General features: G+C 39.1%; 1 protein-coding gene across 1 annotated transcript; it reads left to right on the top strand.

Annotated features, from left to right (window-relative positions):
* Positions 1-802: 802 nt before the first annotated feature.
* Positions 803-10,879, top strand: mid (midline). Its single transcript, XM_014237368.3, has 4 exons — positions 803-1,645; positions 5,108-5,501; positions 8,341-8,626; positions 9,220-10,879. Exons 1-4 carry the CDS (start codon positions 1,396-1,398, stop codon positions 10,036-10,038), a joined length of 1,749 nt encoding a protein of 582 aa, XP_014092843.2. The 5' UTR covers positions 803-1,395; the 3' UTR covers positions 10,039-10,879.
* Positions 10,880-13,716: the final 2,837 nt, after the last annotated feature.

Genomic DNA, 13,716 nt, shown 5'->3' with positions numbered 1-13,716 from the left:
TTTGGTCGTGTTTGTTGGAAAAGGAATAAAACGCGTATGAGACACTAATAAAATGTAGTATGCAAGCTCTTCCACAACAACAACAAACACTCATGCTTAATGCCCATATCAATAGAACGCTCTCGCTCTGACTTATGTGCAACATAAAGCGGTGCATGTGTCCAGCGCCACTCACGCCAAACCATAGCTCCGCTTTTTTTCTGCTCATTGCTTTAATGGACTTTTGTCGTTCTCATGCTTCCAGCTGAAAGTAAACGACTTCGGAAGCGCACAAAAATTCGAATTGGATTTCAACTCAACTCTGAGCGATCTTTACTTATGCTCTCCTATTTGGCTCTTTGTTGGTGTCACGCCTGCCTGTGTTTCTGCAGCCACACCGCTCGCACCAACAGCCCGTTGCGTTAACTACCTACCCCCCAACCAAGCAACAAAGTTGTTGCTACACTGACACTTGAGTTGTTGTTGCCACTTTGAAATCTCTAACCTCCTTTGAGCTCATACATTTTTCCTCTTTCAACACATCACTTTTCTCAGTCCATTTTTGAACCAGCGTATCGTTTTTTCTAACATTCGTATTGGCATTGCCCCTGAGCGGTGCTTCATTGTTGTTGCCGCATTTTTTTCTCATTCCCATCTAAGAGTACGTGAGTTTGTACGCATGTATGTGCACGCGTGTGTGCGTGTGTAATTTTCTCAACCTACCAGATACATCGCTCATACTGGTTTGCACAGCGGCTGCCACCATTCGCCAGCAGCAACAACAACAGCGCACCGTAGCTGACAGCCTGTCTGACTAATGCTGGCGAGTTGTGCACCTTTCCTTGCCGCAACAAGCAGTCAGTTCGTCGTCGTTTGCCTTTCATTGTGCACACACCCGTTTTCGTCGCTCCGTACACCGTGCATTCGCCGTCGCCGTTGACAAAGCGATTTTCAAGTGTTCTTCCTACCGCCTTCGTTTGCTTGTAGAAGAATTGTATGGCATTTGTGTACTTAACGATAAGTAGTTGCGAAGAAAACCATCTCACGAGCAGTCGAGCGCGTCTTAAAGTGTGAACTCAGGGATCGCGAGATATTGTTAAACGCAATTAAATACAAGAACAAAAAGTGGCACGATATTTACCCAAACCACAGTTACAATTGCACGAAAAAAAACAAAAGATATTCGCGTAAAAAAGTGAAAAATATAATAATTCCTAAATCGTATTAATTGTTGTTCCGAAAATGTGCTGATATTCGCTAAAAAGAGTGCGTTCCACCAGTGTTATTCACCGTTAGTATTTGCAACACTAACGTATATTATATATCACAAGCGAAAACTTCTAATCTGGCAGCCGCTTTAAGCGCTACACTACCAAAATTAATTTTTCGCACACATCATACGCCCAGGCTGCCAAGATGCTTGTTGGCTCCCATCCATATCTCTGCAACGGCGTATTGCCGCCAACGGTACCGAACGCGGCTGCTGCTGCTGCCGCCGCCGCTGCAGCTGCCGTGGCCGTGGCCAACTCGAATGCCAACAGTCCAAACCAGACTCAAACCACGGCGGGCAGTAAAAATGCCGCCGGTTCAGCGACCGACTTCTCAATAGCCGCGATAATGGCTAGAGAAGATGCCTCCAGCCGGGAGTCGTCCGTACGCAGTGCAAGTAAGTAAAGAAAAATATATAGGTTATCACCTCCATAAACAAAATGCATAAACACCTACAAGTTGTTGTTTTCTGAAGTCAACCAAAGTAAGAACTAAGAACAATTATTATTATACATTAAATGGTCGGTAAAGTCCCTAACGAGTAGATTAAAAACGTTACAGTATATCGTATACGTAAAAATGGTGCTTTGTGATACTTTAGATATTATTTTCCAGATATTAGTGGAATTACTAGTCCTATGAATAGCTGTTCAAACAGTTTGGAAAAGTATCGGGAAAAATATGCAGATTTGTTGAGCTTAGTCTCTAAATTGCCGACGGCAGCTTACTTTATCAATCTAAATAAATATGTGACTTTTATAGATATATCATATATGTATAAATAGTTGTACTCCTCACAAATTGTGAAAAGCATATGCCCACTTAATTTATAGTTACTCTCATTGCGTAAAAGCGGCGTATATTCTTGTTATTTGAGCTTTCCATTAATATCTGCTCATAGCTAATGTTTTGTTATATTACCGACGTTTATGTAGTTGTGATTATTATATTTCAAAATGTTTAGAAAATTTACAAAATAATAGATATATATAATATAACATATCACTTACTGGATAATACTTAGTAGGGTGATCACTTAGGTGATGCTGAACCAATAAAAATACATATATTGAAATGCTACCACACCCTGGGTAGCAGCGGGTGCGGATACTAACGAGTCCAGATCTGAAATAAGTAGTTTATCTATTGGTGATCTCCTCCAAATGCATTGCTGGCATGAAGTACTTTTAAAAAAATTAACAGCCGCTCTAGAATTTTCATGTTGGTAGATATTTAAGTTAATCACTCTTCTACTTTAATCGCTCAGTGTATAGCTCAGCGGCAAATCTTGCAACCTTAAATAGAAATATGTTTCCTCCTTTAACTAGGTGCTAGAATTTAGCTTCGTCAAAGTCTACCAAGCATCATCAATGACTTGCTTCACTATTATTAAAGCAGCAGCCTGTAATGTCAATATTTATTTATTGCGTCGTTATAATTTTCCACACAAGTGTACATGGTAACGCGCTCATTCAATCATTGGCATTAGAAATATTGATTGGCAAAAAGCGTTTATTGAATTCAAGTGCTCATTTTACACGCTGCAAAGTGTTAATATCCGCCAGTCAATCACATATCCAAAGACAACAACAAAAAGCGGCTAACCTACATGGTCAGTAACACACTCACACGCACAAAACCAATCACTGCAATAGAGTCGGTGCAATGGCTCGCAGTTGCACATGTTTGCATGCGCCTTAGTTGGTGCCACTGAGTAGTGTTAGGTCTTGCAAATCAATGGCCAGCCGGCAAATGCTGGCGAGCAAAAAGGCGACAGTTCTGCGATCTTCGTCAATTATATTTACAGCTCTGAAAGAGTTTTTAATTTTTTTTATTACAAATTTGTTCAACTTTTTATTTATTATTTGTTATTAGTTTAGCTGCGGCACATACAACAAATGCGCTATAAACAACCAGCTGACAAAAGTCCATAATTATGCTAATGACCTCAGCAAATACATTTAATTTCATCAAGTTTACTATCAGCGTATGATTGTGCTTTTGTATGTGTGCATATAATTTATTTACAAAAATATGAATATATTCTGTCTAGCGCTAATGTTGGTGTTAATTTGTGGCATATGCTTGGAAGCGCTGAACTCTTGAGTCGCAGCTGCCGGTATCGGCATTGTTTTGTTTATATATTTGTTTATTTTGTATAAAATATGCATACTGTTCATGTGGTTCAAGTTATACACATATTAAGCGGCTGATTAGCTCAATAATTAATAATATTATAATTTATTCGAATTGCTCACAAACGGATTTGGCTAATTGCATCTCCCAAGCTCATTTAGCATTTTAACACCTTTTGATTAAAAGCTAAAATCATATTGACAATAAATTTAAAAATGCGGTAAGCAATAAGAAAGCTGAACGATGAGCTGCTACTCGCATGCAGATAATCAAGTTTGCTTATATAAAAAAACACAAAGAGGAATGTGACTTTAACTGAAGCGTGCAAATAAGTAGATGGTTTTGGATATGCAAAAATTCAAATTGCAATCAAATAAGGTTATATTTTTTATAGTAAATGATTATATTGGGAATTTGTATAAATTTTTTCTTATACTTAAATTTTCTGATAATAATAACAACTGTTTCATATTTTTATTTGTACATTCTGAATCTAATAACTAGTCTGCTAATTATAGCTCGATTGGGGCGCCAAGCACGGCATCGGCTAGCTCAGATATCAAATGATTTGAAGCAGCACAAGAACTGAATAATAATAAAAAAAATATGAGCGTTATTTAAATTGCTAAAATATGCCTATAAAAACCCATAATTTAATTAGCTGATTTTCAAAACAGTACTTAAAATTAAAATTTAGAAAAACAAAATTTTTTAAATTAAAATATGTTATAATTATAAAACTTTTGTTAAATATTTATTTATTTACTTCGATGCAAAGTGTAATTTGTAAAAAAAAAATTATTTGTTATGAAAGCAATTTAATTTTAATAAAAACATAAATAAATTATAAACCGGATGATAGCAAGATTGATTAAAATTTAAATTCCATGTTAAAGTCCTATTCAAATGCTAAAAATACATCGCAGCATTTGTACCTCCACAACAACAACACGCTTTTTCATATATTAGATATGTGTAAACTATTAAAACCGCTTGTGTTTCTAAAGAAAAAGCTGAATTGCGTACTATTGGACAGAGATAACTCATGTCTTCAACTTTTTCTGCTCTAATGAACTTCACACCTAATAATAATAACAAAAACATTAAATATTATTCATTTACGCAACGTCCACAATATCTTGGTGAAACTCTGTCCACAGTCTTCTAAGCAAAAGTTTAACTCGCGCACATATTCATTTGTGCAACACGCAAAAACAAAACAAAACATAAAAAAACTGAAAACAATAATTATCATATAATATTTGTTGTTGTAGTAATTTTATAGCTATTGTTGACGCTGGTTTTACTACTATAATTAATGTTATTTCACCTATGCAGTTATTGTGTTTTTATTGTTGTTGTTGCTCTTGCTGTTGCTGTTGCCGTTGCCGTTGCATTTAGCACAATTATAAATAATTGAAATTTATATGACAGCAACAAGTGCAGTTGGCTTGAAATGCTGCTACACTTGTCAATTTACCAAGTAATTAAAAGCGGGTAATCATTACTTAACGCTGCATTGATTTTCTAAACGTCGCTCTTGTACACGTATTCAGGTGTGTGTGCGAGTGCCAATTCGTGTCATTGTTTCAATGCTCATTTTCAAATGAAAAAAATTAGCAGCGACCATTTTTAATGTTTACCTATAAATTTATAATTATTAAGATATTTGTACTTGTTTTTGCCTTAATAACATTTCGTGTTTCCGTCTTCTGATTTGTAGGTCCCATCTCCGTCGAGGATGAGGTGGACGTGGATGTGGTCGATTGCAGCGACTCGGAAGAGGCACCACCGGCGAAGGTGCGACGCCTACATCACACTAGTAGCCACAACAATAATAACAACAGCAATAGCCACAACCATAATAACAGCAGCTCGTCCCAAAACCATCTAAACAGCAGCACAACCAGCAGCCAGGGCCGCTCCACACCACCACAATCGCCCGGCTCCGACACGGAGGAGCGCCTGACCCCCGAACCTGTACAGAAGACACCAAAAATTGTTGGCTCCTGCAACTGTGATGAACTGAAGCCGGTGCAGTGTCATTTGGAGACAAAGGAGTTGTGGGATCGCTTTCATGAGCTGGGCACCGAGATGATTATCACCAAAACCGGCAGGTATGTTCACGAAAAAGAAATTTTGAAAAACATTATTTTACGAAAACATAAACTAGTATACTGTTGGTGGCAGCTACAGTGAAACATAGCTGGTGGTTAAGTGTCGTGGTTGGCTTCTCTTGCAGTCATAGAGACATGTTCATAGTCCAAGCCATTTACATATTGTATTGCTGTATAATACAAAGATACGTACATATGTATGTATTTACAAATTGTACACTGGCGATCGGTTGTTGCATGTATTTTGAGCAAACATGCAAATGTTGCATTAGTGCGGTTTGCTGCCGCAACACAGGGGCACCGTCAACGGCCGCCGTGCAACGCTTACACCAGCTGTAAAGCTGAAAACAGGCGACTATTCAGTCTGCTCGCTGCTCAGCAGCGTCATGTTGCGTTTGTGGCAATAAACACTCCACTAGACGTTTTTGTTGTGCAGCAAATGGTTCCTAATTTCGGGGAGGAAATAAACTTTCGTTTGCTGCATTTATTTGTATTTTCACTACGCTTATTTGCTTTATTTTATAACAAATTACCTTGTAATGTGAGTAGATTAACGGCAACGGATAACAAGAAAAAACACAATAAAAAATACGTTCCAACCGTTTCGTGGCAACGGGTTTGCATGTGGCAACACATTTTAATCCTTTTCGCTTTCAAATTAATACACTAGCAAATAATAACGGCGGGAAAGTTACCGAAAGGACCCACCGCTGTGTGGCAAATGGTGCGCTAAAAGCATATTTCTTGTTAAACATTTTCGCGGCGGGAAGAAAGTATGCGCAAGACGTGGTTCAGGTTAAGACTAGATTTGTAGGCGTCAAATTTAGCTGTGGAAACGGTAGAAAAACAATCAAAACCATAAATTAATCATTCATAATTAGCACGGCAATTGATGTGTTGCAATAAACTTGCAACATTTCAATAATTCCGAGTCGGTGGTATTTCCACCACAATTTCAGACACAAATATTGGCCTCCGATGCTGATAGACAGGTTTTAGACATTTTTCACAATTTCCTAAATGTTTCCAGCTAATTTAAGAAACAAAACCTAATTTTTTGCAATTTTCTGCTAATAAAAACTAAGACAATTAAAGGTTTCAAAAACCAGCAACTAATGTTTCCCAGAAACTGTGTGTGGGTTCTGTTCAAAGGAGACTGACCCAGATTGCAAAATAAGTGCTAACAGTTGGTGTGACACACAAATGTCAGAATATGGAACAAGACGAGGTGTTGGCTCCTACATGTCTCAAACAATCAATCTTGCCAACAATAATTGGCCAGTATCCTCTTAGCCGGACTGTGGCATGCGTAGGGCGTTGCAATTGTCAACAACAACAAAGACATTGGCAGACGCATTATTTTCTTTTACATTTTCACTTTGCTCGCTTTTTGCTTTTGCTTTTGGTTTAGTTTTATTTGTGCATTTCGCATTTTGATTTTCCGAAGACAGCAAACGACGCTAGGGGGTCGGTCGTGCGATTTTTATGCACAAATAGTTGTGTGTCATAAAATGGAACTATTTTTTTTTGCTGACCACACACGCAACGAATAAACCAGTTACACGAATAAAACAACAACTTGTGTGTGTGTGTGGCAAATAGGAGCATGGTATTTCTGCCACTAAGCAGGAAGCAAAAATCAACGCTACTCTCCTCTGCGCTGCTTCGCCGGTCATCGGAGCGGCAGAGCATGTGACAACCGCAGCCACGCAGGAACGAAACAATGAGGCAACCACCAGCCACTTTCGGAAAGCGCACACTGCGACACAACTTGTTTATTGGCAACACGCAGTTAGACGCACACACACACAACCGCATGCAAATATTTTCCTATATTTGCTGCGTTCACATTTAATGATATTGTAAAAATCACACCTAACAATCAGGGCGGTCCCCGTAACGAATTCACCCATTCAATTCGCCGCTTCATCCCTCGTAACACGACGCATCGCGCCACACCAGCCCGGCTGTGTCTGTTTCTATTATTGCCGTTTTAGTTATGTCATCTAGTGCATGGACACACACATACACACACACACACGCCTAAATTCAGCAAATCAGCTCAACCGTGCTGCCATGCTTGTTGTTCTTGTTATCTTACTCTGCTGCTGCCTTCACTGCGCAGCTAAGTGTTTGTATGTGGTATTAGGAGCATTAAAACCGCAGGATACTTGCTAGTTGTCATTGACTTCTTGGCGTGAAGGTAGACAAACACACAACACACAAATCGTGAACAAAGAGCGAACAACAACAGCAACAACAATAACAAAGTGGATTGAAGAAAAAACGCCTCAATTGAGTTTGTTTACAGCAAACAAAGGTGTGATGCATAATGGCAACACAAACAGCGCAACGCAATGGAGAAAATCCAAATAAGTTGGTTAAGAGTAACAAGGGGACAAAGCAGAGTGCACAAGGAATTGTAATGAATAAGGCGAGGTTGTGTAGCTGTGCATAGGGGGAAAGGATTTAAGGCATAAATTTAAGGATTTTCGCGCAGACAAACCGGCATAGCACCAATAACATAGTGGCTGTGCCACCATTTAGGCCTTTCACAGACAGTATGGCAACCTGCGGTGCCAGCAACTTGGGCGACTTTGCCCACACATTTCGATTTTATCGCCTATGCACCTAGGCTTATGCGCCGCTCAAACATACGAACACATTACTCGGCAATAAAAATCACAGCACTCTGCTGCTATAAAACATAGTCATATCTTTTGTGTATATGTATGTATACATGTATATGTGTATATCATATTCTCGACATAAAAGCGATTTTTCATAATTGTGCATGTTTCATTAATTCTTTATTTACTTTTTTGCTTTATTCTCACAGGCGGATGTTCCCCACCGTACGCGTCAGCTTCTCCGGTCCGCTGCGACAAATCCAGCCTGCCGATCGTTACGCCGTGCTACTCGATATCATACCAATGGACTCGAAGCGTTATCGCTATGCGTACCATCGGTCGGCTTGGCTAGTCGCCGGCAAGGCTGATCCCGCACCGCCAGCGCGTCTCTATGCGCATCCGGATAGTCCATTCAGCTGCGAGGCGTTGCGCAAACAGGTTATCTCCTTCGAGAAGGTGAAACTAACTAATAATGAAATGGATAAGAATGGACAGGTGAGTGTTGTGGTGAATCACTACAAAATATATATATACTTATGACTAGTATCTTATTGCTGACATATGTGTGTGTTGTTGTGCTGTAACAGCATAATAAAAATGCTGAGGCTATCACCGAACAGCAAACAGGCTATATATATCAAAACTATAATAACACAGGTTATAATTTGTGCGGAAAATTCAATAATTCGCAGTATAAATATGAACTAATCAACATTTCATTAAAAGTAATGTAAGCGAATGAAGACATACTTAAATACTTACTGAACATTAGCACGATTATATAAAATGCAGTTCCACAGACCAAATAAAGCGCCATTTCTGTCTGTTGCGCTGTCTGCAACCCTCCCCTTCCATCGAACGACCATTTTATTTTCTTTATTTGTGCGCTGTCGAGTGTTTCTCCAACAAGCTATTTCAGCTACACACAAGCCACAGTGCTTTTGTGTAGAGTTATAAACGCGCATGCGCGCTCTCAAATTACTGGAAATAATAAAACAGCACAACAGTTTTTTCCACCTACTAAAAGTCTACAATTTTTGCAAAAATAGAAGACTAAATTTCCATAATGTTTTTGCCTTTGCTTCCAGATTGTTTTGAACTCCATGCACCGCTATCAACCGCGCATTCACTTGGTGCGCCTCAGCCATGGCCAAAGCATACCAACAAACCCTAAGGAATTGCAGGAACTCGACCATAAAACCTACGTTTTTCCAGAGACCGTCTTCACCGCAGTCACCGCATACCAGAACCAGCTCATCACCAAACTGAAAATCGACTCGAATCCCTTCGCAAAAGGTTTCCGCGATTCGTCACGCCTCACCGACTTCGATCGTGATCCCATGGAAGCTTTGTTACTCGAACAGCAACTACGCTCACCGCTGCGTCTCTTCCCCGACCCGCTGATGCAACAATTTGCCGCACAGCAAGGCGTCGATCCCACCTCGATGGCCATTTTCGAAAAGGCTCGCCAGCATCTGCAAATGTTCGGCGGCAACTCGCCGTACGCTCAGCTGATGATGCCACAAATGTATGCACAGCAGGCGCCACCACCACCCGGTCTCGGCGCATTTCATATGTTCCAACAGCAATGGCCACAACTGACGGCGGGCTTCCTGGCCAGTGCCAATCAGCAAGCGGCCGCCGCCCAAGCTGTCGCCGTGCAAGCGCAAGCACAAGCACAAGCGCAGGCTCAAGCACAGGCAGCCGCTGCAGCGGTGGCAGCCAACCGCACCCCACCACCACCACCGACAGCAACCACACCATCGTCAACCTCGTCGGGCGGTTCGCCTTCGCCCGATATGCGGCCGCGGCAATTCCAACGCTTCAGCCCCTACCAAGTGCCCCAGCAACAACAACAACAACAGGCGATGTCTATGCCACCGCAAACACGCAGTCCACACAATTAAAGTGTTGAATGATGTTCAAGTTTCGTTGTTGTTGTTATTGTCATTAGTGTGCCGAAATCAGTATTATGGGGAAATCAACGGCTCAAGCTCAAGCTGAGGAGTTCATAAACTAGTGAAGGAGTTCGTTAAATTATTGTATTGTAATTTATTATTATCATTGTTTAAGTAGTTAATTAGAATTGAAAAATTCGCTTTTTGTTGCTTTGTGTGGGTGTCATCAACCACTCATGACCAGAGTTGCATTATGGGGAACGGGTATACCTGTTATAAATCAGCTTCGTTAATGCGGCTTTTGTAAATTTTGTTTTCTTACTCATATCAAGTACTTGTGCAAATGTATTTTTAAGGAAGTATGGCGAACATGTGGAGCCCACCCTGCAGCTGGACGTGATACCTTGTAAATTATAATTTGCTTTCTTTTGCCTAAGCTATTTGTAAGTTTCTGCAGAATATGTTGTTCGTTCTAAAACGTATCTCAGTGTGTTTAGAAATATGGGCGTGGCACGTCCACGCTTTTGTATAAGTTGTAATCAAGCAAATATTAAACAAAATGTGTGTATAACTGCTTTACAGCTGCGTAACGGTATTGTAACTACTACAAGTATAGAGGTATTGCGTAATAATAATTAAGTAAATTCAATTTAATTGCTTAATTGAAAAATACAACAAAGCAAAGTGTTTATGTGTATATTATGTAAGCTTTTAAGTAAATAAAATTAAAAATAATAATAAAATATAATAATTCCGTTTAGAAAAAATGCAAAAACAACATAAATGTGGATCCAAGCCCATTCAAAACCAAATCAAACCGAATAAAAAATCATTAAATCATTAAAAACTATTTTGAAAATAAGTGTGTTATTTAAAATTGAACATCTTTAGCCTGGAGTTGAAATGGTTGCATAGAAACTGTATTCGCCTCCGTAACACTAATTTCAACAAAATTTTCAAAGCTTTTTGAACCTCTGCTTATATACATATAACAATACATAAAATCGTTTACTTCCAAATGGTGAATGTTAATATTAAGTTATTGGCTATTTGGCCTTCTCCATTCACATTTTCTCTTATTTTTATAGCGGCAATCATTTCACTAAACGTTTCTCAAATAAATTGTGTAAAAAAAATTCCAACCGAACAATGTAATGCTCCTACCCTGTAGTGAAATTGCGCCATTGCAAACGAAATATTTATTTAAATAGAAGATAAACTGACTTAACGGCCTAGCCTACCTCAGTCCATTACAAATAGCATGGACTTTGATACTAAGCCTACCATTGAAAAGCAAGTAAAGTGCGCTGCTACACTATACTTAGATTTTAGTAATATCGAATGAAGATTAATTTTAATTGCGTCCAAATTTCCTTACTGGGCATGCACTCAACTTCATTTCATTTCCAATTTCTTCCGCAACTAAATTCTGCTGAAATTGAATACATTACACATAAGTATGTATGTACGAGTGTGTATACGATTTATACAGCCTGATCTCGAAGCCATCCATCAACACATCGTAAAAATCTGATATCTGTGAAAGAGCTGCGGAGAGTTGGCGCACAAAGGGCAACTAGGCTGCCACCAACGGCACCACTTGCTATGGGCAGCCTTCAAAGGGGGTACGGCAACAGGGCTGTTTAGCGTGTCGTGTTTAATTGCCGTCGGCTCTGTAGCCATCTACGCAAACAAAGCGATATAAGCCTACAACAACAATACACTTTCATGTGTATGTAAACTTAACACATTGTAATGCCACATTCAGCAGCGCGCATATTTATACAATCCCTTAACTGTAGTAGGAATTGCAATAACAATAACAAAAACAGCAAGAATAGACGTAGAGAGTACTTAACAATTTTTCAATTTCATTTTTTGAGTGACCATGAAAATGAATTCGTTACTGGCAAACAACACTCAAGTGCAACTGTGGCTGTGGCAGCTCAGCGCCAAGACGAATGCATCTGAAGTGTGATTGAGGTTAACGCTGGGGCCGTTAGCCTACAAGAGCACGCATGTGCGCTTTCTAGGCGCTGGGCTACTGGGCAAGAGGCATTGAATTGGGGAATAGCTGTCAGTGCGGCAGTGGTAAATGAATTTGTGCTCGCAGTACTAAAGCGGCAGCGCGCATGAGCGAGCAAGCAGGGATGCATCGGGTAGGGAAGCATGTAGCGGCCATCGACGTAAGCGATATGTTACCAATTTGTTATGCATACGCATAGCCCTAAAGGAATGCATAAGTGCTGTGTGAATAGTTAAGGAAACATGGGAACACAAACTCACACACACATATGTACATATACATGTACATATACACACATATGTTATTTGAATGAGAATCTAAAATTGTCGGCGAAATTGTCACGCACTTTTGGCCACTTACAATTGGAGACATTCTGCATTAGTGTTTGGTTTATCGCCTCGAACATTTCTTACTTTTGGTATTGAATTTCAAAGTGTTTCGAAATGCTTATAAAGATTTGACGATGCGCTAACGGCATATGGTAATTTGGCTTGATTTATTCTCACTTTCAGCTATACAAGGCACTCTGAAGTGATCGGTCATGCATTGATTGAGAATATGCTTCAATAGCAATTTGTATCCATATCGAAGCCGATTTGTCGAAAAGTGTAGCAAAATGGTGAAAAGCAAAAGTTGGCAGCAAAACAAATTTTTTTAAAGTTACATTACACTGCAAATGTGATGCAGGTTCGCATAAATAACATAATTAGTAAATTATTCATGTATATAACGAATCGGTTTTTGAAAGTACCTTATATATTGTATATAATATAACATAGTTGTAGAAAGTTTGAGTAATATTATAAGGTCCACATTAACAGAAATGAAAATGTTCGTAAGTGGCAATATAAATAATAGATATATACTCCAGAGAAAAATGTTTACTTAAACTCTATGCAATGTCCGATTTTTTTAGATAAGAGATTTCTCTTTCGCTAAAGTTTGAACTTCTGTTTGACCGCTACAAAATTAAATTAGTTCAATTGGATGAGGAAATCAAAAAATTGTAATATCCGACTTATGTCGTTTTGTTGCCCCATCTGGGTGTTAAAGAATTCCACCATCGAAAAACTACAAATTTTCTAAAGCAAGCAGCAAGTGAATTCTACAATCAAAATTAAGATTAAAGCTTTGATATTATTTAGTTAGAGATATACATTACCACCATAAAGAACTTATGTTCGGCTCTCTCGTTCAACTTACACTGAAAAGACAATGTTTGATATTTTCATGAAACCCATGAGATTTTAGAGTATATTTAGACCTTAAAATAAGTTCATATACAATTTCGAGAAATCTTCCAATTCCGTGCGTCATAGCCTCAATTTATTTCATATTTTGTAATATATTACACGGCTGGCTGCGCTGCGTTTAAAGTTAAGCACAAATTATTTTTGGAGGGTTGGCCGATTAGAAAGTAATTAACTTCATGATTGTGCGTACATAACATTACACCACTCCACGCCACTCCATTCCACTCACGCATCGCTACCAGCTACAAAATACGGTCAACTGATTTAAATGCAGATAAGACTAAATTATGCCGCCACCTCTCAGTGCGACCTTTTTTCTGCTGGCAATGACACCTGGCTAAAGAAGCATAAAATTCTCAGCGAGTCGCAAGAAAGTAGACAATTTGACGCAATGATAACAACAATAAA

This window comes from Bactrocera oleae, chromosome 3, assembly GCF_042242935.1.
Source record: "Bactrocera oleae isolate idBacOlea1 chromosome 3, idBacOlea1, whole genome shotgun sequence".
NCBI lineage: Eukaryota > Metazoa > Arthropoda > Insecta > Diptera > Tephritidae > Bactrocera > Bactrocera oleae.
Note: the sequence above shows the minus strand (reverse complement) of the source record. Positions and strands in the feature narration are given on the sequence as shown.

Excerpts from the sequence above, each read along its gene's own strand:
- mid (XM_014237368.3), top strand. The coding sequence starts at position 1,396 with ATGCTTGTTGGCTCCCATCCATATCTCTGCAACGGCGTATTGCCGCCA. Across the intron at positions 5,502-8,340 it reads ATTATCACCAAAACCGGCAG|GCGGATGTTCCCCACCGTAC; the intron begins GTATGTTCACGA and ends TTATTCTCACAG. Across the intron at positions 8,627-9,219 it reads AAATGGATAAGAATGGACAG|ATTGTTTTGAACTCCATGCA; the intron begins GTGAGTGTTGTG and ends CTTTGCTTCCAG.